The 27129-nt window shown below is 40.2% G+C and overlaps 1 protein-coding gene across 1 annotated transcript; it reads right to left on the bottom strand.

Annotated features, from left to right (window-relative positions):
• Positions 1 to 26860, bottom strand: LOC139533481 (interleukin-17 receptor A-like). The gene is made up of 14 exons (XM_071331534.1): positions 26470 to 26860; positions 24364 to 24388; positions 23826 to 23972; positions 22402 to 22523; positions 22186 to 22312; positions 21949 to 21996; positions 19001 to 19155; positions 15936 to 16010; positions 15727 to 15793; positions 15505 to 15639; positions 14629 to 14870; positions 13865 to 14194; positions 1156 to 1825; positions 1 to 1036 (listed from the first exon to the last, which is right to left on the bottom strand). Exons 1-14 carry the CDS (start codon positions 26566 to 26568, stop codon positions 300 to 302), a joined length of 2979 nt encoding a protein of 992 aa, XP_071187635.1. The 5' UTR covers positions 26569 to 26860; the 3' UTR covers positions 1 to 299.
• Between the last annotated feature and the right edge of the window lie 269 nt (positions 26861 to 27129).

Genomic DNA, 27129 nt, shown 5'->3' with positions numbered 1-27129 from the left:
TGTTGTGTATATCTGAAATATGGACATGATCACTTTTATTGTCCTGTACAACCTGATATAAGGAAGTGATGTCAGAACTAAATGTATGGATTATAATGTACAAACCCATTGGCTGATTCATTGACTCCAGGTTTGTGCATCATTTCAAACAGGAAATCAGGAAAACTTTTATAGACAATAATGTTATAATAATATGAAAGACAATGCTGAACAACTAAAGTGTTTATGATCCAGAGTATATGATTAACACCCGTTTTCTAGAAGGTTCTCTCTGCATTTTATTGCAGAAGCCAGAGTATTTAATTGTTTAGGTAGAGAGCCTGTTGTAACCTGGCCAGTGCCACCAGTGGATTGTCGCTGGCCTCTCCTACAGGGTAGTGTACAGAAGAGTCCTGCTGGAAGGAGCTCCTGGAGATATAGCCCAGGTCTGACCCACTGACGGGTCTCTTCTCCTGGGCAGCAGGATTTATCACCTCCCCACCCTCCTCCATCTCTACCGGCTGGGAGTGGGTTATCTCTGGCAGGGGAGGGAGGTACTGAATCTCACTATCCATCGGTACAGGTGGGGTAACCTGGATGGAGCTGAAGGACAGTTGTGATTGGCCCATCTTGACAGGAAGTGATAGGTCCATCTCTCCATGCTGTTGTGATAGGTAGCCGTGCTCTGTGGACACAGAGGTGATTTCTGGGATAGCACTGAGACCACAGAGTGACAGCTGGAGAGACATGAGTTGTTCCAGGGTGTCAGCAGAGGGTTGACGAGAAGGACTGTATGCCTCCTCCTCTTCCTCGTTCTCTAGAGGGCAGCGGTCTGCTGTTCCCCACCTCTCCTGTAGGTGGAGACAGTTCTCTCTGGCCGAGGGTGGCTCACTCAGGAGAAGATCTGACAACCCCCAGGGTTGACTCTCCAGGGCGTGCGGGTGCAGATCAGAGATAAGTACCCCAGGTGGGGCCTCAACGACTGGGTATGACGGGTACACCTGGTGGCTGTCAGAGCTGACCCTTGGAAGAAGCTCCAGCACAGACGTCCCATTACCTGGAAGAAGAAGACTTTATTAAAACATACTAGACAGACATTTCTTCTGTTGTACCAAACCCCTAGCCTGGGCACCAGTCTGTTTGTGCTATCAATCCACTCCCCACTGATAACCTTACCTTCCAGTTTCACTTCAGGAGTCAAGACCTGGACTCCCTGGCTGTTTTCATTGATCTCTACATCATAGCTGGGGATTGGAGGCCCCTTCCTGTATTCTGGAACACACTGTAGAACAGGAGGCCCCTCCCTGTATTCTGGAACACACTGTAGAACAGGAGGCCCCTTCCTGTATTCTGGAACAAACTCTAGAACAGGAGGCCCCTTGCTGTATTCTGGAACACACTGTAGAACAGGAGGCCCCTTCCTGTATTCTGGAACACACTGTAGAACAGGAGGCCCCTTGCTGTATTCTGGAACAAACTCTAGAACAGGAGGCCCCTTGCTGTATTCTGGAACAAACTCTAGAACAGGAGGCCCCATCCTGTATTCTGGAACAAACTCTAGAACAGGAGGCCCCTTGCTGTATTCTGGAACAAACTCTAGAACAGGAGGCCCCATCCTGTATTCTGGAACAAACTCTAGAACAGGAGCGACCGGCTGTTCCAGCAGAGCATCATACTCTGTTACTGCGACCACTTCCTCCTCTGCGTTGATGTCAACACACTCCTGTTCAAACCAGTCTGGGTTTTCTATCTGGAACACCTGAAAGGCTTCGATGGCGTCACGCAGATCCCTCCCCGATGGACATGTGAAGTACTCATCCACTCCGATCCCCTCGATGTGGCTGACCTGATTGAAATAATTAGTTCATTTTATTTGACACGTTCCAAATATATTTAACAAAAATATAAACGCAACAACTTCGAAGATTTTACTGAGTTACAGTTCATAAAAGGAAATCAGTCAATTGAAATAAATTCATTAGGCCCTAATCTATGGATTTCACATGACTGGGCAGGGGTGTAGCCATGGGTGGGGGGCATAGGCCCACCCACTTGGCAGCCAGCCCCACTGACTAAGGAGCCAGGCCCAGTTAATCAGAATGTGTTTTTCCCCACAAAAGGGCTTTATTACAGACAGAAATATTCCTCAGCACATTTTTAAAGTGGCCCTTTTATTGTCCCCAGAACAAGGTGCACCTGTGTAATGATCATGCTGTTTAATCAGCTTCTTGATATGCCACACCTGTCAGGTGGATGGATTATCTTGGCGAAGGAGAATATGCTCACTAACAGGGATGTAAACAAATTCGTGCACAACATTTGAGAGAAAATAAATACATATATTTTGGTGAGGTACATAAAGAGTTTCCTCAGCCGTGAGAGTACTGGTGCAATAATACATTCAACATAATTGAGAAGCTAGCGTCTGATTTCCACTGTGGGCCTCACTGCTACTAGTGATGCACCAATATTACATTTTTGTCCGATAACCGATATTTTCCCTGCAGAAAAAAACACGATACTGATATCCGATATTTAATTTTTTTGCATCCTTTTAAGCATTCTAGTACAGTTAAATAGTTAACACACACACACATGGACGCAGCGGTCTATGTGCAAGAGGCGTCACTACAGTCCCTGGTTCGAATCCAGGCTGTATCACATCCGGCCGTGATTGGGAGTCCCATAGGGCGGCGCACGATTGGCCCAGCGTCGTCCGGGTTTGGCCGAGGTAGGCTGTCATTGTAAATAAGAATTTGTTCTTAACTGTCTTGCCTAGTTAAATAAATGTTACACACACACACCACACTGACCAAAAAGTTATATTGTTGGCATTTACGTAGGTCCCCAATACCAGTTAAACATAATCAAAACCTATTTCTTTCACTTACTTGCTGTGCTATTTCGTTGTTCATTTTTTCAGTCGTTTCCTTCTCAACCAGGATCCCGTTTGGGTCTTTTCGTGTCAAAAAAGATACTCGTCAAATAAGCTTGTTGACCAATCAGGATCTGAATATGACTGCACGTCACATAATAATTTAAAGCGCTCATACATTTTTTACCTAGTTATTACACAAGGATTATACAATCACTCGTATTTCATATGTCACAAAGATTCATCGATACGTATGCTATGATGCTGGAGAAGTTGTCTCGCGCACCTACAGTGCTGGTCACGAAAAAAGCTAGCTAGCTCATGGATGCAAACAATGTTCTTCCCCAAAAACACAGCAAAACGACATCTGTTTCAGTAGCTGAACTACATAGCTACAGTTGAAGTCGGAAGTTTACATACACTTAGGTTGGAGTCATTAAAACTCATTTTTCAACCACTCCACAAATTTCTTGTTAACAAACTATAGTTTTGGCAAGTTGGTCAAGACAACTACTTTGTGCATGACACAAGGATTTTTTCCAACAATTGTTTACAATTGTTATACCCCATTTCATTGATCCCCCAATCCTTAGGTAAAGCTGTACAGTGCAACATGAATGTAAATACACACAATAGGCTGACTGGGGAGGTGATTTCACACAGTCCCACGATAAGAGCTAATATTTGCGTAAACTCTTCACAGTTGTGTTCTGTGGGTGTCACTGAAGTAGACTGATACCTCATTTCATTGCTTCACATTCCAACCTTGTTTAACATGATCTTGTCTAAATATGACATGATTCCACCAACTGTAACCTTTCAAAGAGGTACTTTTATTTTGAAGGCAAACCGCAAATTCCACTATTGTGCCTAATCCTTATTTTGGCTAGCTTCACAACACATAACCCGGTCCGGTCGAGCCTCACTAGCCAGATGAAGCTATCTGGCTGCTTATAACGTTAGCTTTGGGCAACAGGGTTAAGTAGCTGGCTGCTTATAACATTAGCTTTGGGCAACAGGGTTAAGTAGCTGGCTGCTTATAACGTTAGCTTTGGGCAACAGGGTTAAGTAGCTGGCTGCTTATAACGTTAGCTTTGGGCAACAGGGTTAAGTAGCTGGCTGCTAATAACGTTAGCTTTGGGCAACAGGGTTAAGTAGCTGGCTGCTAATAACGTTAGCTTTAGGGCAACAGGGTTAAGTAGCTGGCTGCTTATAACGTTAGCTTTGGGCAACAGGGTTAAGTAGCTGGCTGCTTATAACGTTAGCTTTGGGCAACAGGGTTAAGTAGCTGGCTGCTAATAACGTTAGCTCTGGGCAACAGGGTTAAGTAGCTGGCTGCTAATAACGTTAGCTTTGGGCAACAGGGTTTAGTAGCTGGCTGCTTATAACGTTAGCTTTGGGCAACAGGGATAAGTAGCTGGCAGCTTATAACGTTAGCTTTGGGCAACAGGGTTAAGTAGCTGGCTGCTTATAACGTTAGCTTTGGGCAACAGGGTTAAGTAGCTGGCTGCTAATAACGTTAGCTCTGGGCAATAGGGTGAAGTAGCTGGCTGCTTATAACGTTAGCTTTGGGTAACAGGGTTAAGATGCTGACTAGCTATTTATTTTCATGAACTGAAGTTCACGTTCAACAGTCGAACAACAAGTGGAAACCTAGCTAATACTTACAAGGATTCCTAAATCATTGTTAAGAATAATGAAAATGACTGCAGTTTCTACTGGTCATTGTTTTCAGGCTGGTTGTATTGGTGCTAGCTAGCTACCAAGCTAAAGCTGGCTACCCCAGAAATTGTGGTTGAACAAATATACTTTATTTATATTTTTTAAATTTTCTATTTTATTTTTTTCTTGTTTTTTTCTTTAGGGGTGGATCAGCTTAATATTGCGGAAAGAATGTTGCTTCCAATGTAATTGTCTGCATCATTTCCAATCCCCCATATTTTTGGGGGTAAATATATATATCCATACACGCATGCATACATATACACATATATACATACACATACCTATATAGACATACATACTTTTTTAAAGAATATACCTTTATTATTATTCCCCGCAACCCTACCACCGATCCCCCAATTGGAGTAAACTAATAAACACTTCTGCTTTTACCTTCAATTTATACATCTTATACCCATTTTACAGACACAGTCTACTTTATAATAGTTCTCTCTTGTTTGTTCTTAGTCCTTCCTCTATTTCTGTTGTCCATCCAATTTTATTTCCACTTGTAACTGTGCTATTTCACAAAAGCTCCGCACCTATACACCTTTCACAGATCCCGTATGCCCTACATTGTTTATCTTGTTATTAGTCCCACCCTTCAGTTCCACTCAACCCTTCCCATCTATCTTCCAACATCATCCATTTCGGATTTTTATTTGCCATATATTTTTCAACTGTGCTGTGATGCTTCACAAAAGATTTGAACCTCCCTATTCTCATAGCTTCTACAGATTGTAAATTAAAAATAAACATTTTTGCTAAAATAGTTATTATATTATTGATTGATTGACTATGGCTTTTCAAATCCCCCAGTATTGCTATCTGTAGCGTTAGTTCTAGGCAAATGTTGCAATTCTTCAGCCATTCCTGGACCTGTGACCAAAAACGAGCTACATATGGACAATACCAAAATAAATGATCTAATGACTCTGCCTCCTCACAACAGAATCTGCAGAGCTGGGAAGATTGTATACCCCATATATATAACATTCTATTAGTTGCAAGAATTTTGTACAGTAATTTAAATTGAAAAATTCGAAGTTTTGAATCCGGCGTTGTTTTGCGTATCAATTCATAAACCATGTGCCATGGAATGGGTACATCGAAAATCTCTTCCCAACTATTTTGCAATTTATATGGCACAGCTGTCAGTTTTTTGGTCCTTAAATGAAATTGGTATATGTTTTTATTTATCACACTTTTCTTTAACCATTTATGTTCTTTAATACAGGGCCGACATACAAGTTCCTTACTTTTTTCCTCTTCTACTTGCCTCTTCCATTTTTGTGGTAATGCTGCAATTAATTGGTTGTAATTTTGGGTAGAGCAGACATTTCCATATGTCTGTGTTAGCTGCATGTGTGACATAACTCCACCAGTCCTATTTATGATATCATTCACAAAAATTATACCTTTTTTAAACATTTCTTCGATAAATACAGTTTTTTTTTATCAATTACTATATTTGAATTTAACCACAATATTTGTTGTACTATTTGTTCCGTCCTTTCAGGTGGATTAAACTGAAATTGCAACCAACTTTCTAAGGCTTGTTTAAAAAATAAGGATATTTTGGAGATTATTTCCTTTTCAAACAACCGAAAGTGAGCAGGTGTAATCTGAATAAAGGGAAAAAGGCCCTTCTTGAACATAGGATGAGACATTCGTACCAATTTACTAGAGAACCAGTTTGGATTTAAGTATAACCTTTGTATGACTGATGCCTTTAGTGAGAGGTCTAATGCTTTAATATTTAATAATTTCTGCCCTCCGAATTCATATTCGTTATATAAATAGGCCCTTTTAATTTTATCTGGCTTGCCGTTCCAAATAAAATGGAATATTTTTTGTTCATATAATTTAAAAAGCAGGTCACTAGGTGTAGGCAAAACCATAAGCAAATAGGTAAACTGTGATATGACTAAAGAGTTAATCAGGGTGATTTTTCCACAAATAGACAGGTATTTTCCTTTCCATGGTAGCAAGATCTTATCTATTTTTGCTAACTTTCTATAAAAATTTATTGGAGTGAGATCATTTCTTTCTTTTGGGATTTTTATACCGAGTATGTCCACATCTCCGTCAGACCATTTAATTGGTAAACTACATGGCAATATAAAATGTGTATTTTTTAGTGATCCAATACGTAATATGGTACATTTATCATAATTTGGTTTTAATCCAGAGAGGATAGCAAAGGTATCTAGATCCTCTATGAGGCCCTGGAGAGACTCTAGTTGTGGTTTTAAAAGAAAACATGAATTATCAGCGTACAATGACACCTTAGTTTTTAAGCCACGGATTTCTAATCCCTTAATATTAATGTTTGATCTAATTTTAACAGCTAACATTTCGATGGCAATAATAAATAGATATGCCGATAGTGGACAACCTTGTTTTACTCCTCTAGATAGTTTAAAATTTTCTGAGATGTAGCCATTATTTACTATTTTACACCTAGGGTTACTATACATAATTTTAACCCATTTTATAAGAGATTCCCCAAAATTGAAATATTCTAGGCATTTATATATAAACTCCAGTCGTACTTTATCAAAAGCCTTTTCAAAATCAGCTATGAAAACCAGGCCTGGTGTCCCCGATATTTCATAGTGTTCTATTGTTTCCAGTACTTGCCTTATATTATCTCCAATGTATCGTCCATGTAAAAAACCTGTCTGATTAGGATGAATAATATCTGACAAAACTTTTTTTATTCTATGCGCCAAGCATTTTGCTAGGATTTTTGCATCACAACACTGAAGTGTAAGAGGTCTCCAATTTTTTAATTGGACTGGATCTTTATACAGTGGGGAGAACAAGTATTTGATACACTGCCGATTTTGCAGGTTTTCCTACTTACAAAGCATGTAGAGGTCTGTAATTTTTATCATAGGTACACTTCAACTGTGAGAGACGGAATCTAAAACAAAAATCTAGAAAATCACATTGTATGATTTTTAAGTAATTAATTTGCATTTTATTGCAAGACATAAGTATTTGATCACCTTCCAACCAGTAAGAATTCCGGCTCTCACAGACCTGTTAGTTTTTTTTTAATAAGCCCTCCTGTTCTCCACTCATTACCTGTATTAACTGCACCTGTTTGAACTCGTTACCTGTATAAAAGACACCTGTCCACACACTCAATCAAACAGACTCCAACCTCTCCACAATGGCCAAGACCAGAGAGCTGTGTAAGGACATCAGGGATAAAATTGTAGACCTGCACAAGGCTGGGATGGGCTACAGGACAATAAGCAAGCAGCTTGGTGAGAAGGCAACAACTGTTGGCGCAATTATTAGAAAATGGAAGAAGTTCAAGATGACGGTCAATCATCCTCGGTCTGGGGCTCCATGCAAGATCTCACCTCGTGGGGCATCAATGATCATGAGGAAGGTGAGGGATCAGCCCAGAACTACACGGCAGGACCTGGTCAATGACCTGAAGAGAGCTGGGACCACAGTCTCAAAGAAAACCATTAGTAACACACTATGCCGTCATGGATTAAAATACTGCAGCGCACGCAAGGTCCCCCTGCTCAAGCCAGGGCATGTCCAGGCCCGTCTGAAGTTTGCCAATGACCATCTGAATGATCCAGAGGAAGAATGGGAGAAGGTCATGTGGTCTGATGAGACAAAAATTGAGCTTTTTGGTCTAAACTCCACTCGAAGTGTTTGGAGGAAGAAGAAGGATGAGTACAACCCCAAGAACACCATCCCAACCGTGAAGCATGGAGGTGGAAACATCATTCTTTGGGGATGCTTTTCTGCAAAGGGGACAGGACGACTGCACCGTATTGAGGGGAGGATGGATGGGGCCATGTATCGCGAGATCTTGGCCAACAACCTCCTTCCCTCAGTAAGAGCATTGAAGATGGGTCGTGGCTGGGTCTTCCAGCATGACAACGACCCGAAACACACAGCCAGGGAAACTAAGGAGTGGCTCCGTAAGAAGCATCTCAAGGTCCTGGAGTGGCCTAGCCAGTCTCCAGACCTGAACCCAATAGAAAATCTTTGGAGTGCGCTGAAAGTCCGTATTGCCCAGCGACAGCCCCGAAACCTGAAGGATCTGGAGAAGGTCTGTATGGAGGAGTGGGACAAAATCCCTGCTGCAGTGTGTGCAAACCTGGTAAAGAACTCCAGGAAACGTATGATCTCTGTAATTGCAAACAAAGGTTTCTGTACCAAATATTAAGTTCTGCTTTTCTGATGTATCAAATACTTATGTCATGCAATAAAATGCAAATTAAATACTTAAAAATCATACAATGTGATTTTCTGGATTTTCGTTTTAGATTCCGTCTCTCACAGTTGAAGTGTACCTATGATAAATATTACAGACCTCTACATGCTTTGTAAGTAGGAAAACCTGCAAAATCGTCAGTGTATCAAATACTTGTTCTCCCCACTGTATATACCACTTGGGTCCTGTTTCAGTAATAACGATATCAGACCTTCTTGTTGCGTGTCTGATAATCTACCATTTATATAGGAGTGGTTAAAACAAGCTAATAATGGTCCTTTGAGTATATCAAAAAAAGTTTTGTATACTTCCACTGGTATGCCATCCAGCCCTGGAGTTTTCCCATCCTTAAAGGCCCCAATTGCATCAAGCAGTTCCTCCTCTGTAATTTGGCCTTCACATGAGTCTTTCTGTACAGATGTTAATTTTACATTATTAATAGGGAAAAAATCCATACAATTAGTTTCAGTTAGTGGAGATGGAGGAGCCTGAAACGAAAACATATTCTTAAAGTACTTTACTTCCTCTTTCAAAATATCATTTGGTGAATCATGCGTGACTCCATCATTTGTAACAAGTTTTAATACATTTCTTTTGGTAGCATTTCTATATTGAAGATTGAAAAAGAATTTGGTGCATTTTTCCCCATATTCCACCCAGTTCGCTTTATTTTTATAATATATTACACTGGATCTTTCTTGAATAAGTTCCTCCATTTCTTTTTGTTTTTCCTCTAACTTATTCTGTGCCTCTGTGGTACCGTTTTTATTGCTATCTAACTGTACTGTTAGTCCTTCAATTTCCTTTGTTAATATGGACTCTTTTGATCTAAATTCCCTTTGTTTTATAGATGAGTACTGAATTGCATGGCCTCTAAAGGCACACTTAAAAGTGTCCCATACAATAAGGGGATCTGCTGTACCTATGTTATGTCTGAAAAAGTCAGTTATAAAATCTTCTGTCCTAGTTCTAAACAATTTATCATCTAGTAGACTTTGATTAAATTTCCAATATCCTCGCCCACGTGGAAATTCTGTAAGAGAAATATATATGCCAATTATGTGATGATCCGACCGCATTCTGTCCCCTATCAACACATTTTAAACTTTTGGTGCCAGAGAGAATGGTATAAGAAAGTAGTCAAGACGACTAGCTTGATTCAGCCTCCGCCATGTATATCTCACTAAATCAGGGTATTTAAGTCTCCATATATCCACTAATTCCAATATATCCATGACATTCATGATTTCCTTAAGTGCCTGAGGGTGATAGTTTGTAGTGTGATTTCCTTTCCGGTCTATAGAGGTATTTAAGACCGTATTAAAATCTCCCACTATAATAATAGAGTCTAGTGTTGCTTGTAGAGTTGATAAATTCTTATATATATTTTCAAAGAAGCTTGGATCATCATTATTCGGACCGTATAGGTTAATAAGCCATATGTGTTTATTGTCCAATAACATATTAAAAATAATCCATCTACCTTGAGGATCTGTTTGGACAATTTGCACATTTGGATCAAAATTATTGTTAATTAAAACCATCACCCCTTTTGAATTTCTTTGCCCATGGGAGAAATATATTTTGCCCCCCCAGTTCTTTTTCCACAAAACTTCATCTAAAACTGTTGAATGGGTTTCCTGTAAACAATAGATATTATAATCCTTCTCTTTTAGCCAGGTAAATACTGATCGTCTTTTCTTATTATCTGCTAAGCCATTACAATTGTAACTGGCTATACTTATTTCACCACTTACCATAATGAGACACACCTTTCATTCTTTTAATCAGAATATATTTTTGTAAACGTACTATTAAAAAGTAACATAATGATTGAGTGTCTATATAGTTGTACCATGATATTTGCATTTCTACTAAGTAAACCTCCAATTGGTCCCTACTATTCCACCCGCTAAAAGGCCTCATCTCGAGATGGCTTGTCATCCCAATGCCCGGCAGACCACCCTCGACCCCCTGTATCCCATAGCCCTGAACCGACTGGGATCCATTCTTTGAAAAGAGCACACAGTGCCATTTACCGAATTGAAGTAGATCAATTGCCATATGCATTTCCATTGCCCTCACCTCGATTTGTATTATATATATCTGTGGATCATCCTCTATTGTCCCTAACATCTTTTACTTCTTCCTTCGCAACAGTTGTGGGATACACACATACACCCACACACACTCAGCCCTTACCCCCACACAACCATCAGCTCACCCTCTCAACAATTGCACCATCCCAGAGCCCAACTCAAGATGGGTCATGATTTACAAATGCACTTGCAGTTGCAGCTGCATGAGAAGGCCTGCAAGACCGCGCAAAAAATGAGCAAAAATTGAGAGATTTATTTACCATTGTCACATCCTAGATAATGGAGGTCAAATGTACACCTTATTCCTGAAACACCCACAATACGGCCACCCGTCATGACCAAGTCCCCACGCATCTCCATGCAGTCCGACTTTGATTTTGTGCCGCCAGGGCCACAATAATATACCCCCTCTCTGAATGTCCGAGTGTGACCCCCTCCCCATGGGTTACTGCAGCTAGTGTTGCCAGCACTGCCACTGCCTGGGTGGGGGCACCCCACCGGAATCCCTACCGGCTAGGTACAAGGTCGTCAAGGTTCTCATTAGCAGCTTTGAGAATTTCCTTGTGTAGTATGCTCTCCCTTTAGGGGGCTTTGGCTTTGCAGGACCAACCCTGCCAAGCAGGCTCAGAATCTTGAGGGGGCAGTGCTGCGCTTGGTCTCAGACCTCCTTTTAGCTGCATACAGACCGCTTACAGCGAGCACATAAAACAGTTAGGGACTTCTCCTTAGTATCTGGGTCATTCAGGTGGGTGTCTAGGGTATAGGGCCATGGACCGTACCATTAAAATAGGATAATAAATAATTAGATATAATTTATTTAAAAAATTATATATATATAAAAAAAAAGTAGTTCTCCATGATAGGACAATAAATAAATAAGACGTATAATTCATTATAAAAGTATATCCATCATCTGAACAACATTGAAAGCCCTCTCATACCCGGCTCACAGCAATACATTGGCTCTGGGATATGCAACCATTTCATTACTCACTCACTCAACTTTCCAAACATAACAAATAAAATAAAAAAATAAACACAAACCATACCATCCACACATACTGTGCCTTCTGTTTCCTTAGTTTTTATCTTCACTATGTTGAATTAGTGCTTGTGTGTTCAATTAGTTATATGTGAAGATTTATAGAAAAGCTATATTTTTTATTGTATTGTTACAATCAGTAACCGGGCTTGAATTGTGTTTATTTCCCTCGTCTATGAGAACTTTGTAATTTTTAAAATAACCATGGAGTAGTCTTTGTGTCTCTGAACAACTGGTTATCAATATATAGTTTATCAACGACGAGAGCTACTCGTTTCGCTTTTAATCTATTTTCTTTGAAAATTGGATACAGAACTTTGCGCCGTTCTGCAATTTCCTTCGGAAACTGGTCATTCATGCCAATTTTGGTCCCAGCAAGTCTTTTACCCAGGCTTTTAACCATTATTTTATCTTTAAATGAAGCAAATTTGGCAACGATTGGGCGTTCGTACCTCTGTCCTCTCTGTCCGAAGCGGTGAACACGTTCAAGTTGGATTTTGTCGATAACTTCACGTGGAATCTGAAGCGCTGTAAGGAGGAACTCTCTAACTATAGATTCAGGAACTTCCCCTTTCTCCTGGATACCTGTAAGTACCAGATTCTCTCTCATGGATCTAGTTTGTATGTCCAGTAAGGCTTCCTTCAGAACGGTGTTCTCCTTTTTAATTCCATTCATTTCGGTTTCAATCTTATTGACTGTCCCTTTTAGCTTGTGTGTTTCCTTCTCCAATGTCGCAGCTTTTTCATCACTCATCTCTAGGCTTGCCTTCAACTCTTTTATATCCTTACTAACTAATTCAAGTATACCCAGTTTGTCATTTATTGATTTTAACAGATCGGTTTCGACCTTTACCATTCCCGGTGGTGAGAATATTAAATCATCAGTGTCTGTAGAAGAGTCACGTTTTCGTTTTGTAATCGGTTCCCCTGTCTTACTCTCCGTCATGTTTGGTTGTTGCCTGTTTTCGTAATATTTGTCGATAAATGTCTCTAGTTTTAGGATTTGTTTTGTGTTATTGTCCAGATTGAAGGTTATCACTCACCAGATTATGTAGTAATACTTACTATTACCAATAGTAAGTATTACTATACTTTATTACCAACGTGGTATTGTAAACACATCGTTCGTGGCCGGTGTTTGTTTGTACAGCTGTGACAGTGCTACTGATAGTAGTGGTGGCGCTTGGCTTGGATGTGCAAATTCAGAACACGCAACATTCTATAATAGAACTGTGTTATTTAACGTGTCAAAATAAAAGCTTATTTAACGTGTCAAATAGTGTTATTTGACGTGTATCTTTTATGACAAGCAAAGACCCAAACGGCGTTCCATAGTATGTCGTGAAGCTAATATTACACTATTACTGTGTAACTCCGGTAGGGCAACATCTGAACAATAGCGCACTTGGTAACGTTAGTGTGTACCGGTGCTCGACCAGTCGGCGAAAGCCAACATCACCCACGACAGAGAACGATTGACTGTCAAAGGCAATGAATTGCATTATCTTGGTTTTAATGGTTTTCACCTTTGATTTGTCTCCCTGAAATGTTCTTACTCTTTCAAATGACTGCTGGACTTGTTGACTGCTCGATCCACACAGCAGACATTGCGGACTAGGTTAGGAATGCTGTGTTACACGTGTAGTGCAACATTTTGCGTCGTTATGTCATGTACCTACGTTATATAGGTGTTGCACGTCAGCTTTGACATCGGTTTTAAACATCGGAGTTAAACTAGACATCGGGCCGATACCGATGTTGGCATTTTTAGCTAATATCGTCCGATTCCGATATGTTCACCGACTTATCGTGCATCCCTAACTATTACCTATACACTAGGGTACAGAACAACAGACCAAGCAGGAAGCATAGGGAGATCCCGTCAACAAACGGACCTGTCCTGGTGCGTACTTCTCCTGGTCCAGGATCCTAAAGCAGAGCTCCTCAAAGTGTTTCATTAGCTTGTACTTCACAGCGATGTCGAAGACAGACGGCACGTCACGCTCGCTGCCGACATCGTCAAAGTAGGCCACCATGTATTTCCCCAGCGCGGCGGCCTGCTGCATGTCGGGCAGGAAGAGGTTGAGGGCCGGGGTCAGCATGTCGTCGATGGGCGACCGGAGGTCCTCTCTTAACGTCACACGACTCTGGCCACACATCGCCCTCCACTTGGCCTGGACGCCACGAGAACAGAGGACCAGGATCTTGTCTGATGATTTGTTGATCTGTAGGAGAGGAGAAAAGCGGAGAGAGGGGGAGGAGAGGAGAGAGAGGAGAGGGGGAGGAGAGGAGAGTAGATGAGGAGAGAGGAGAGACAAGAGAGGAGAGGGGGAGGAGAGGAGAGGGGAGAGGAGAAGACAAGAAGAGGAGAGGAGAGGAGAGAGACAGATTTGTCAATCTGTGGAAAGATTTTTTTTCTGTTTTGTTCAAGTGCCTTGCTAAAGAAAACAACGGTACAGGGTCTGAAACCAACAACCTTCAGATTCCCACTTTTACTTCCTAACCGTCTAGTCCTCTTCTCTACTGGGCCTGTATGTATAAAGGGTTTCAGAGTGGGAGTGCTGATCTAGGAGCAGTTTAGCCTTTTAGATTATATTGAAGGACATTACATGAACAAGGAACACCTGATCCTAGATCAGCACTCCTGGTGTCTACCCACCTGTTGTCTCTGCCACTCCAGCCAGGGTAGTCTCCCCACAGTGCCCAGCCAGGCTGTGTCTAGAAGGTCCAACACCACCTCAGTTCCACACTTGGCCTGGAGGAAGGCACAGAGCTTCAGGACTATATTCCTGTAGAGAGGATGGTCCTGAGAGTAGATCACCAACACCCTGGGAGGAACCCTGGAGAGATGAGGAGTCTGGGCCTCTGGCTCTACAGCTGGGGGATAGGGGCCTGGTGGGACTGAAGGAGAGACAGAGAGGGAAGGAGGGGAGGGAGAAAGGGAGGGGGAAAGAGGGAGGGATGGGAAGGAGAGAGTGAGAGAGAGGGAGAGAGAGAAAGAGGGAAGGAAGAGAGAGAGAGAGACAGAGGGGAGGAGGGGAGGGAAAGAGAGAGAGGGAGAGGGAAGGAAGAGAGAGAGGGGTAGGGGAGAGAGAGAGAGAGAAAGAGAGGGAAGGAAGAGAGAGAGAGAGAGACAGAGAGGGAGGGGAGGAGAAAGAGCGATAAAGAGAAAATGAAAAAAGAGAAGAAGACAACAATAAAGGTATCAACTAGAAAGATGAAACAGGAAGTCAGATTGATGCTCTTCTATCCCACGGACCATTGACTCCCAAGATCCATCCTCATTTCTTAACCATCATATTCTGCTAATGTCTTAATTAATGTCATGCATTTAGTTATGGCTACATGACCGTGCAGTAATGAAGCATATTATATACATGCCTTCATTTCTCAACAGCCAAAGTAAGTCAAATAGAGACTTGTCAAAATAACTTGTTTGTCACTAAGGAGCACTGAATAACCAATGTCCAATACATTTTGAGTGATTAAGTGAGAGATATTAAGTGAGTGATAATGGCAACTCTCCTCAACCCACCTTTCTTTCTCCGTCTCCGTAGTTGATAGACAAGACAACAGACCAGTCCAGCGACCAGCAGCAACACCACGGCTGCTACGGCTGTGTAGATTTTAGGAGATGCAGAATCTCCAGGTAACACAGTTGGAGGGGTCCCTGAAATCACACCAATATTTTGTTAGTGGACAACAGGAAATATATCCTATTTTACCATGTAATAAATAGACTTGTTGATAAACCTACCACATATGTTAAACGTTTTCCTTCTTCGTACACAGTCGTTGTTGCAACGGCTAAAAAACGGCTGGATCTAGTAGGAGGAAAATGAAGCTGTGCTTTACAAGGCCACGATCAGGTACACAACATGTCGACAACATAAGCCTCTAGCTTGCTGAACATTGCCAGTCATTTGACAGAAACAAGTAAGTTGTAAAGTTCCAAGGAGGACTGACCTCCACATCAAAATGGCAGCAGGTCCGGGGCCACTTCTCCAGGTCAAACTCTACATTCAGCAACGTTTGGTTGGTCTAAAGGAAAAACATAAGATATGAACTCGCTTATCTTTCTGCTTGATCTCTACATCACAGACGTAGGTACAGTGCCTTGGGAAAGTATTCAGACCCCTTCCCTATTTCCACATTTTGTTATGTTACAGCCTTATTCTAAAATGGATTAAATAAATAAAAAATCCTCATCAATCTACACACAATACCCCATAATGACATCACAATACCCCATAATGACATCACAATACCCCATAATGACAAAGTGAAAACAGTGTTTTAGACATTTTTGCAAATGTATTACAAATAAAAAACAGAAATACTTTATTTATATAAGTATTCAGACCCTTTGCTATGAGACTCGAAATTGAGCTCAGGTGCATCTTGTTTCCATTGATCATCCTTGAGATGTTTCTACAACTTGATTGGAGTCCACCTGTGGTAAATTCAATTGATTGGACATGATTTGGAAAGGCACAAACCTGTCTATATAAGGTCCCACAGTTGACAATGCATGTCAGAGCAAAAACCAAGCCATGAGGTCAAAGGAATTGTCCGTAGAGCTCCGAGACAGGATTGTGTCGAGGCACAGATCTGGGGAAGGGTACCAAAACATTTCTGCAGCATTGAAGGTCCCAAGAACACAGTGGCCTCAATCATTCTTAAATGGAAGAAGTTTGGAACCACCAAGACTCTTCCTAGAGCTGGCCATCCGGCCAAACTGAGCAATCGGGGGAGAAAGGCCTTGGTCAGGGAGATGAACAAGAACCCGATGGTCACTCTGACAGAGTTCCTCTGTCAGCTCCGGAGTTCCTCTGTGGAGATGGGAGAACCTTCCAGAAGGACATCCATCTCTGCAGCACTCCACCAATCAGGCCTCTATGGTAGAGTGGCCAGACGGAAGCCACTCCTCACTAAAAGGCACATGACAGCCCGCTTGGTCTAACGGACTCTCAGACCATGAGGATCAAGATTCTCCGGTCTGATGAAACCTGACACAATCCCTACGGTGAAGCATGGTGGTGGCAGCATCATGGTGTGGGAATATTTTTCAGCGGCAAGGACTGGGAGACTAGTCAGAATCGAGGGACTGATGAACGGAGCAAAATACAGCGAGTTCCTTGATGAAAACCTGCTCCAGAGCGCTCAGGACCTCAGACTGGGGTGAAGGTTCACCTTCCAACAGGACAACGATCCTAAGCACACAGCCAAGACAACACTGGAGTGGCTTTGGGACAAGTCTCTGAATGTCCTTGAGTGGCCCAGCCAGAGCCTAGACTTGAACCCGATCGAACATCTCTGGAGAGACCTGGAATTGGCTGTGCAGCGACGCTCCCCATCCAACCTGACAGAGCTTGAGAGGATCTGCAGAGAAGAATGGGAGAAACTCCCCAAATACAGGTGTGTTAAGCTTGAAGCGTCATACCCAAGAAGACTCGATGCTGTAATCACTGTCAAAGATGCTTCAACAAAGTACTGAGTAAAGGGTCTGAATACTTATGTAAATGTGATATTTCCGGGCTTTTTTTAATACATTTGCAACAATTTCAAAAAATATTTTTTTGCTTTTTCGTTATGGGGTATTGTGATGTCATTATGGGGTATTGTGATGTCATTTTGAGGTATTGTGATGTCATTATGGAGTATTGTGATGTCATTCTAAAATGGATTATATTGTTTTTTTACTCATCAATCTACACACAATATCCCATAATAAGGCTGTAATGTAACAAAATGTGGAACAAGTCAAGGGGTCTGAATACTTTCCCAAGGCACTGTATGTGTGAAGAAGATTAGAATCTGGGGAAGAACCCCAGCGATGAAGTGTGACACAGGATGTGCAGTGTCTCGCTTTGCAAACCTAAATGTTCTAGGTCAAACCCTTGGAAGGGAAAACAAGACGTCTTCTGTACCGATGTCTCTGACGTCGTGTAGCGAGCTACAGACACAACTCTGCTGATGATGCAGTTCTTTACGCAATGAGAAGGATGTAAAAGAAACAGTAACACTTAGAATAGAGCACCCTATTCCCTATTTAGTGCACTACTTTAGACCAGAACCCTATTCCCTATATAGTGCACTACTTTTGACCAGAGCCCTATTCCCTATTTAGTGCACTACTTTTGACCAGAGCCCTATTCCCTATATAGTGCACTACTTTTGACCAGAGCCCTATTCCCTATTTAGTGCACTACTTTTGACCAGAGCCCTATTCCCTATGTAGTGCACTACTTTTGACCAGAACCCTATTCCCTATGTGGTGCACTACTTTAGCCTGGGGCCCTATTCCCTATATAGTACACTACTTTTGACCAGAACCCTATTCCCTATGTGGTGCACTACTTTAGCCTGGGGCCCTATTCCCTATATAGTACACTACTTTTGACCAGAACCCTATTCCCTATATAGTGCACTACTTTAGACCAGAGCCCTATTCCCTATATAGTGCACTACTTTAGACCAGAGACCTATTCCCTATATAGTGCACTACTTTAGACTGGGGCCCTATTCCCCATATAGTGCACTACCTTAGACCAGAACCATATAAGTAGTTCACTTGATAGGGAGTAGGGTGTCATTTGGGACACGGCCTTAGTTATTTATGTTTTTATTTTATTTAACTAGGCATGTCAGTTAAGAACAAATTGTTATTTTAAAATGACGGCCTACCCCGGACAAACCCTCCCCCAACCCGGACGACGCTGGGCCAATTGTGCGCCGCACTATGGGACTCCCGATCAACGATCAGTTGTGATACTGCCCGGGATCGAACCATGGTCTGTAGTGACGCCTCTAGCACTGAGATGCAGTGCCTTAGACCGCTGCACCACTCGGGAGCCTAATTAGGGAACCTACATATGTCTATTGACTTCATAAGCCATTCATAAGCCATTCATAAGGCCATTCATAAGCCATTCATAAGCCATTCATAAGCCATTCATAAGCCATTCATAAGCCATTCATAAGTCATTCATAAGCCATTCATAAGCTATTCATAACATTAATAACCATACCATGTCTGTGTCCTGCCATTGTCTGTTGTTGGAGCACAGTAGTGAGACTCTGTAGTTGTGTGAGTGCTGGTCTGTACTGAACCCAACAGTGAGCGTGGTTCTGCCTTGTGGTCCAGTAGACCTCTCCAACGTAGTGTTAGGTCTCCACAGACTGCCTTCACACAGCAACAAAGGAACAATGTCAGAACTGAGTAGCAGCATCCTGGAATGTTCTACTACTTGTGTCCGTGTACCTCTTATAGAATATTAGATTTTATTATTATTATTATCTATTTATTTTATTTATTTATAAAGTATTGAAAAAAGTAAATTGAGGAGTATTGAGGAGTTCCTGCACCTAATTATAAACAGTACCGGCACCTATTTCAGTCCAATTCAAGCACCGGTCACAATACACTATGAACATTATACCTGTATGACTTTAAGATATTTATTTAACTAGATGTTCATTACAACCACTCACCACTTCATATAATATAATAGTAATGTGAATGGCCACTCACCACTTCATATAATATAATAGTAATGTGATTGGTCACTCACCACTTCATATAATATAATAGTAATGTGATTGGTCACTCACCACTTCATATAATATAATAGTAATGTGATTGGTCACTCACCACTTCATATAATATAATAGTAATGTGATTGGTCACTCACCACTTCATATAATAGTAATGTGATTGGTCACTCACCACTTCATATAATATAATAGTAATGTGATTGGTCACTCACCACTTCATATAATATAATAGTAATGTGATTGGTCACTCACCACTTCATATAATATAATAGTAATGTGATTGGTCACTCACCACTTCATATAATATAATAGTAATGTGATTGGTCACTCACCACTTCATATAATATAATAGTAATGTGATTGGTCACTCACCACTTCATATAATATAATAGTAATGTGATTGGTCACTCACCACTTCATATAATATAATAGTAATGTGATTGGTCACTCACCACTTCATATAATATAATAGTAATGTGATTGGTCACTCACCACTTCATATAATATAATAGTAATGTGATTGGTCACTCACCACTTCATATAATATAATAGTAATGTGATTGGTCACTCACCACTTCATATGTGATTGGTCACTCAACACATAATATAATATAAGAGTAATGTGATTGGTCACTCACCACTTCATATAATATAATAGTAATGTGATTGGCCACTCACCACTTCATATAATATAATAGTAATGTGATTGGCCACTCACCACTTCATATAATATAATAGTAATGTGATTGGCCACTCACCACTTCATATAATATAATAGTAATGTGATTGGCCACTCACCACTTCATATAATATAATAGTAATGTGATTGGCCACTCACCACTTCATATAATATAATAGTAATGTGATTGGCCACTCACCACTTCATATAATATAATAGTAATGTGATTGGTCACTCACCACTTCATATAATATAATGTGATTGGTCACTCACCACTTCATATAATATAATAGTAATGTGATTGGTCACTCACCACTTCATATAATATAATAGTAATGTGATTGGTCACTCACCACTTCATATAATATAATAGTAATGTGATTGGTCACTCAACACATAATATAATATAATAGTAATGTGATTGGCCACTCACCACATAATATAATATAATAGTAATGTGATTGGTCACTCACCACATAATATAATATAATAGTAATGTGATTGGTCACTCACCACTTCATATAATATAATAGTAATGTGATTGGTCACTCAACACATAATATAATATAATAGTAATGTGATTGGTCACTCACCACATAATATAATATAATAGTAATGTGATTGGCCACTCAACACATAATATAATATAATAGTAATGTGATTGGTCACTCAACACATAATATAATATAATAGTAATGTGATTGGTCACTCAACACATACTATAATATAATAGTAATGTGATGGGCCACTCAACACATAATATAATATAATAGTAATGTGATTGGTCACTCAACACATAATATAATAGTAATGTGATTGGTCACTCACCACTTCATATAATATAATAGTAATGTGATTGGCCACTCAACACATAATATAATATAATAGTAATGTGATTGGTCACTCACCACTTCATATAATATAATAGTAATGTGATTGGCCACTCAACACATAATATAATATAATAGTAATGTGATTGGTCACTCACCACTTCATATAATATAATAGTAATGTGATTGGCCACTCAACACATAATATAATATAATAGTAATGTGATTGGTCACTCAACACATAATATAATAGAATAGTAATGTGATTGGCCACTCAACACATAATATAATATAATAGTAATGTGATTGGCCACTCAACACATAATATAATAGTAATGTGATTGGTCACTCAACACATAATATAATATAATAGTAATGTGATTGGTCACTCAACACATAATATAATATAATAGTAATGTGATTGGTCACTCAACACATAATATAATATAATAGTAATGTGATTGGTCACTCAACACATAATATAATATAATAGTAATGTGATTGGTCACTCAACACATAATATAATATAATAGTAATGTGATTGGTCACTCAACACATAATATAATATAATAGTAATGTGATTGGTCACTCAACACATAATATAATATAATAGTAATGTGATTGGTCACTCAACACATAATATAATATAATAGTAATGTGATTGGTCACTCAACACATAATATAATATAATAGTAATGTGATTGGTCACTCAACACATAATATAATATAATAGTAATGTGATTGGTCACTCAACACATAATATAATATAATAGTAATGTGATTGGTCACTCACCACTTCATATAATATAATAGTAATGTGATTGGTCACTCAACACATAATATAATATAATAGTAATGTGATTGGTCACTCAACACATAATATAATATAATAGTAATGTGATTGGTCGCTCACCGCTTTCCAGACACACCTTGCTCCTCTGAATCTTGGGATCTTTACAATCTAAGGTTAAATAACATCTATTACCTGACTGTTCATGGTTTGGAACTAAATGTTGTAACAAGTATGTTTCAGGTATTGAATACAAAGCTGTTGATGCCAATCCAATGTGCAGTAGGAATAGACAATAGACTACTGTACAAAGTCTCTACACTGTGTTTTACTAATCTCACCTAAATGTATGGTTCTCACCTGGCACAGTGAAATGTTGATGGATGTTATAACCAGAGTGTTTCAGGTTTGGTTTGGGGAGGTTGGAGACTGAGACAACGTATGACAGGCCGGGTTCAACCACCACTCGATCCAGGGAGAAAGACCACTGAGAGAAAATAGATTGTCTGTTTACTAGGGTGTGTCACGTAAGAATGGATATTTACCATTAAATTGATGACTTGTAATGCGGCCTACCTTTTCATGTGCTGGATTCAGCATGGGCATCTTATCGTAGAATAAGTATCGAACACACAGATTCTGGTTTGTGGCTTCCTTCAAAACATGAAGCTCTGTTCCTTTCAGGGAACTAATACTTCCTGATGAGAAGAAGAAGATGAAGAAGGTGAAGAAGAAGAAGATGAAGGTGAAGAAGAAGGTGAAGAAGAAGAATGTGAAGAAGAAGGTGAAGAAGAAGAAGAAGAAGAATGTGAAGAAGAAGAAGGTGAAGAAGAAGGTGAAGAAGAAGATGAAGGTGAAGAAGAAGAATGTGAAGAAGAAGGTGAAGAAGAAGAAGATGAAGGTGAAGAAGAAGAATGTGAAGAAGAAGGTGAAGAAGAAGAAGGTGAAGAAGAAGAAGGTGAAGAAGAAGAAGAAGAATGTGAAGAAGAAGGTGAAGAAGAAGAAGGTGAAGAAGAAGAAGGTGAAGAAGAAGAAGAAGAATGTGAAGAAGAAGGTGAAGAAGAAGAAGGTGAAGAAGAAGATGAAGGTGAAGAAGAAGAATGTGAAGAAGAAGGTGAAGAAGAAGAAGGTGAAGAAGAAGAAGAAGAAGAATGTGAAGAAGAAGGTGAAGAAGAAGAAGGTGAAGAAGAAGAAGAAGAATGTGAAGAAGAAGGTGAAGAAGAAGAAGGTGAAGAAGAAGAAGGTGAAGAAGAAGAAGAAGAATGTGAAGAAGAAGGTGAAGAAGAAGAAGGTGAAGAAGAAGATGAAGGTGAAGAAGAAGAATGTGAAGAAGAAGGTGAAGAAGAAGAAGAAGGTGAAGAAGAAGAATGTGAAGAAGAAGAAGGTGAAGAAGAAGGAGAAGAAGAAGAAGAAGAAGGAGAAGAAGAAGAAGGTGAAGAAGAAGAAGGTGAAGAAGAAGAAGAAGATGAAGGTGAAGAAGAAGAATGTGAAGAAGAAGGTGAAGAAGAAGAAGGTGAAGAAGAAGAAGAATGTGAAGAAGAAGAAGAAGAAGAAGGTGAAGAAGAAGAAGGTGAAGAAGAAGAAGAAGAATGTGAAGAAGGTGAAGAAGAAGAAGGTGAAGAAGAAGAAGAAGATGAAGGTGAAGAAGAAGAATGTGAAGAAGAAGGTGAAGAAGAAGAAGATGAAGGTGAAGAAGAAGAAGAAGAATGTGAAGAAGAAGGTGAAGAAGAAGAAGAAGGTGAAGAAGAAGAATGTGAAGAAGAAGAAGGTGAAGAAGAAGGAGAAGAAGAAGAAGGAGAAGAAGAAGAAGGTGAAGAATGTGAAGAAGAAGAATGTGAAGAAGAAGAAGGTGAAGAAGAAGAAAAGTAAAAGTCACAAACTGCTAATCTACTTCTAGTGCTCCTCTCTACTTATGACACATCTAACAAATAGCCCCCTATGGCTTAGTGCGCTTTAATAGGGAGGTCATGTCACATTGTGATAGTGGCCAGTCAACCCACCGTCATCCTGAGCTTTCCATCGGGCCACTAAAACAGGCACCAGGTGTCCCTCCTCATCTTTTCTAGTGTCCAGCTCCACCTCTAGGTTCACTGGGCTGCTAGGAGTGTAGCTCCGAGGCTTCAACCACCCAGGATCCAGGCAGTTATCTATGGAGGGGAGGGAAGGAGAGAAGAGGAGATGGGAGGGGAGGAGGGTAGGGGAGGGGAGGGGAGGAGGGGGGGAGGGTAGGGGAGCAGAGCGGAGGGGAGGGGGAGGGAAGGAGAGAAGAGGAGATGGGAGGGGAGGAGAGGAGGGGGGTAGGGGAGGGGAGCAGAGCAGAGTGGAGGGGGTAGGGCATTTTAATCCAATATGTCTACTTTAAACAGAAATGTTTTCCATCTATATTACACTTATTGATGAAGGAAGTGATCAACTATCACGTCAAAAAGGAAACATGCAACCGTGATCTCAGCTGGTTTGAACAAGATAACCACCCACTGTAAAACACTGTGTGGACCAATAGTAAGAGCCTACGGTATGTTTAGAGATACTACTCACTGATGTTGGCTTCACATCTCAAACCCTGCACAAAAAGAGGAACGTACACATGAGCAAACGAAAACCATAGAACAAGAAGCACCAACAACTGATCATGGTATTGATGAACTAATCATGTATTTCTGTTAAGTCTAGCGCAGCCAAAAAAACTGACTTTCCTCTGTTTTAGATATATTTACACACTATGAGGTTGGAATAATACTGGGAAATTGTGAAAATGATGATAATGCCCTTTTAGTATAAAGAGCTGTTTGAAAGGACTTCCTGAAATGGCAGCCTGTTTTAGCAGGATGGAGTTTTGGCGTGCCTAGTGACATCACCAGGTGGTAAACTAGTTAATTTAAGACCATTGGAAATGTTGGCCTGTCTGGTGACATCACAAGGTGGTAAACTAGTTAATAAAAGACCATTGGAAATGTTGGCCTGCCTGGTGACATCACAAGGTGGTATACTAGTTAATAAAAGACCATTGGAAATGTTGGCCTGCCTGGTGACATCACAAGGTGGTAAACTAGTTAATAAAAGACCATTGGAAATGTTGGCCTGCCTGGTGACATCACAAGGTGGTAAACTAGTTAATAAAAGACCATTGGAAATGTTGGCCTGTCTAGTGACATCACAAGGTGGTAAACTAGTTAATAAAAGACCATTGGAAATGTTGGCCTGCCTAGTGACATCACAAGGTGGTAAACTAGTTAATAAAAGACCATTGGAAATGTTGGCCTGTCTAGTGACATCACAAGGTGGTATACTAGTTAATAAAAGACCATTGGAAATTTTGGCCTGTCTAGTGACATCACAAGGTGGTAAACTAGTTAATAAAAGACCATTGGAAATGTTGGCCTGCCTGGTGACATCACAAGGTGGTAAACTAGTTAATAAAAGACCATTGGAAATGTTGGCCTGTCTAGTGACATCACAAGGTGGTAAACTAGTTAATAAAAGACGATTGGAAATGTTGGCCTGCCTAGTGACATCACAAGGTGGTAAACTAGTTAATAAAAGACCATTGGAAATGTTGGCCTGTCTGGTGACATCACAAGGTGGTAAACTAGTTAATAAAAGACCATTGGAAATGTTGGCCTGCCTGGTGACATCACAAGGTGGTAAACTAGTTAATAAAAGACCATTGGAAATGTTGGCCTGTCTAGTGACATCACAAGGTGGTAAACTAGTTAATAAAAGACCATTGGAAATGTTGGCCTGTCTAGTGACATCACAAGGTGGTAAACTAGTTAATAAAAGACCATTGGAAATGTTGGCCTGTCTAGTGACATCACAAGGTGGTAAACTAGTTAATAAAAGACCATTGGAAATGTTGGCCTGTCTGGTGACATCACAAGGTGGTATACTAGTTAATAAAAGACCATTGGAAATGTTGGCCTGCCTGGTGACATCACAAGGTGGTATACTAGTTAATAAAAGACCATTGGAAATGTTGGCCTGCCTAGTGACATCACAAGGTGGTAAACTAGTTAATAAAAGACCATTGGAAATGTTGGCCTGTCTAGTGACATCACAAGGTGGTAAACTAGTTAATAAAAGACCATTGGAAATGTTGGCCTGCCTGGTGACATCACAAGGTGGTAAACTAGTTAATAAAAGAACATTGGAAATGTTGGCCTGCCTAGTGACATCACAAGGCTGTAAATTCGATATATATATTTTTTTAACACCTACATTTGTCCTTTAATAATTTTTTTAATGCATTACAAATAAATCTACTTGCTGAGATTAGTGGTATTTTTGATAATATCACAATGTCAAAGAATGATAGATTGAGAGGTCATCTCTTTTGATAAGATATGTATCTTATTATGATAAAGTAAATTAGTAGACTAGGCATAATGAAAGTCAGCCTGACGGACAGATTCTAGATATGGCAATTAAAAAATATATTGTTTTTATTTTTAATGTAACTTTTATTTAACTAGACAAGTCAGTTAATAATAAATTCTTAGTTACAATAACGTCCTACCCCGGCGAAACCCGGACGACGCTGAGACAATCGTATGCCGCACTACGGGACTCCCAATCACGGCCGGGTGCACTGAGAGAGTTTGACTCTTTTGCCGAATACATTTTTAAAAGTCAGTCGCCATTTACCTCTTGAGTACAGTTTAGTGTGGGCCATTCCAAAATCCATATACTTGATGAAGTAGAGACAAACGCCAACAACAATCCCACCGTGAGAAGTAACTTCATTTTCGTTTAGTCAAAAGCAACTAGCTTTCCTCCGGCAAATCATTTTCACAGCTCTAAAAACAACACATTTCCAATTGTCATTGGGAATCATAAATGTAGCGCACCCGTCACGATTGAAACAAAGAAAAACTATCTCTAATCTGTAAACGCGCATTTACTGTACAATACAGTAGGCTATACTAAACAGACAATAAATAAGATGCCATTCACATGAGGAGTCCACGAAATGTCTCATGAAGGTAAATACTCAGAATTTCCCGTGAAGGAAGGTCGGTAGAACATGTAAATGGTTAACTTACTGTAACTTCCTGGTGGTTATGCAAATGACAAGAACACCTGACCTACTGGAAATATTGTTTTTTCACCTTTCTCTTTGTGTGTGTCAGGTGCGTGGGTATATAACAGTTCTCCCAAATGGCACCATATTTCCTGTGTAGTGCACTACTTTTAACCAGGTCCAATAGGGATCGGGACAGAAATAGTGCACTATGTAGGGAATAGGGTGCCATTTGGGAAGATATCATACAGTACACATTATAGTCATTGCATATTTCTTTTTCC

The sequence above is a fragment of the Salvelinus alpinus genome, chromosome 11 (genome assembly GCF_045679555.1).
Source record: "Salvelinus alpinus chromosome 11, SLU_Salpinus.1, whole genome shotgun sequence".
Lineage (NCBI taxonomy): Eukaryota > Metazoa > Chordata > Actinopteri > Salmoniformes > Salmonidae > Salvelinus > Salvelinus alpinus.
Note: the sequence above shows the minus strand (reverse complement) of the source record. Positions and strands in the feature narration are given on the sequence as shown.

What these genes read in the sequence shown, in the direction of transcription:
- LOC139533481 (XM_071331534.1), bottom strand. Translation starts at nt 26,568, where the DNA reads ATGAAGTTACTTCTCACGGTGGGATTGTTGTTGGCGTTTGTCTCTACT. An exon ending in GAAAACGTTTAACATATGTG is followed by an intron (nt 15,640 to 15,726) that starts GTAGGTTTATCA and finishes GTGTGATTTCAG; the next exon opens with GGACCCCTCCAACTGTGTTA. An exon ending in TCCTGAAGTGAAACTGGAAG is followed by an intron (nt 1,037 to 1,155) that starts GTAAGGTTATCA and finishes TTCTTCTTCCAG; the next exon opens with GTAATGGGACGTCTGTGCTG.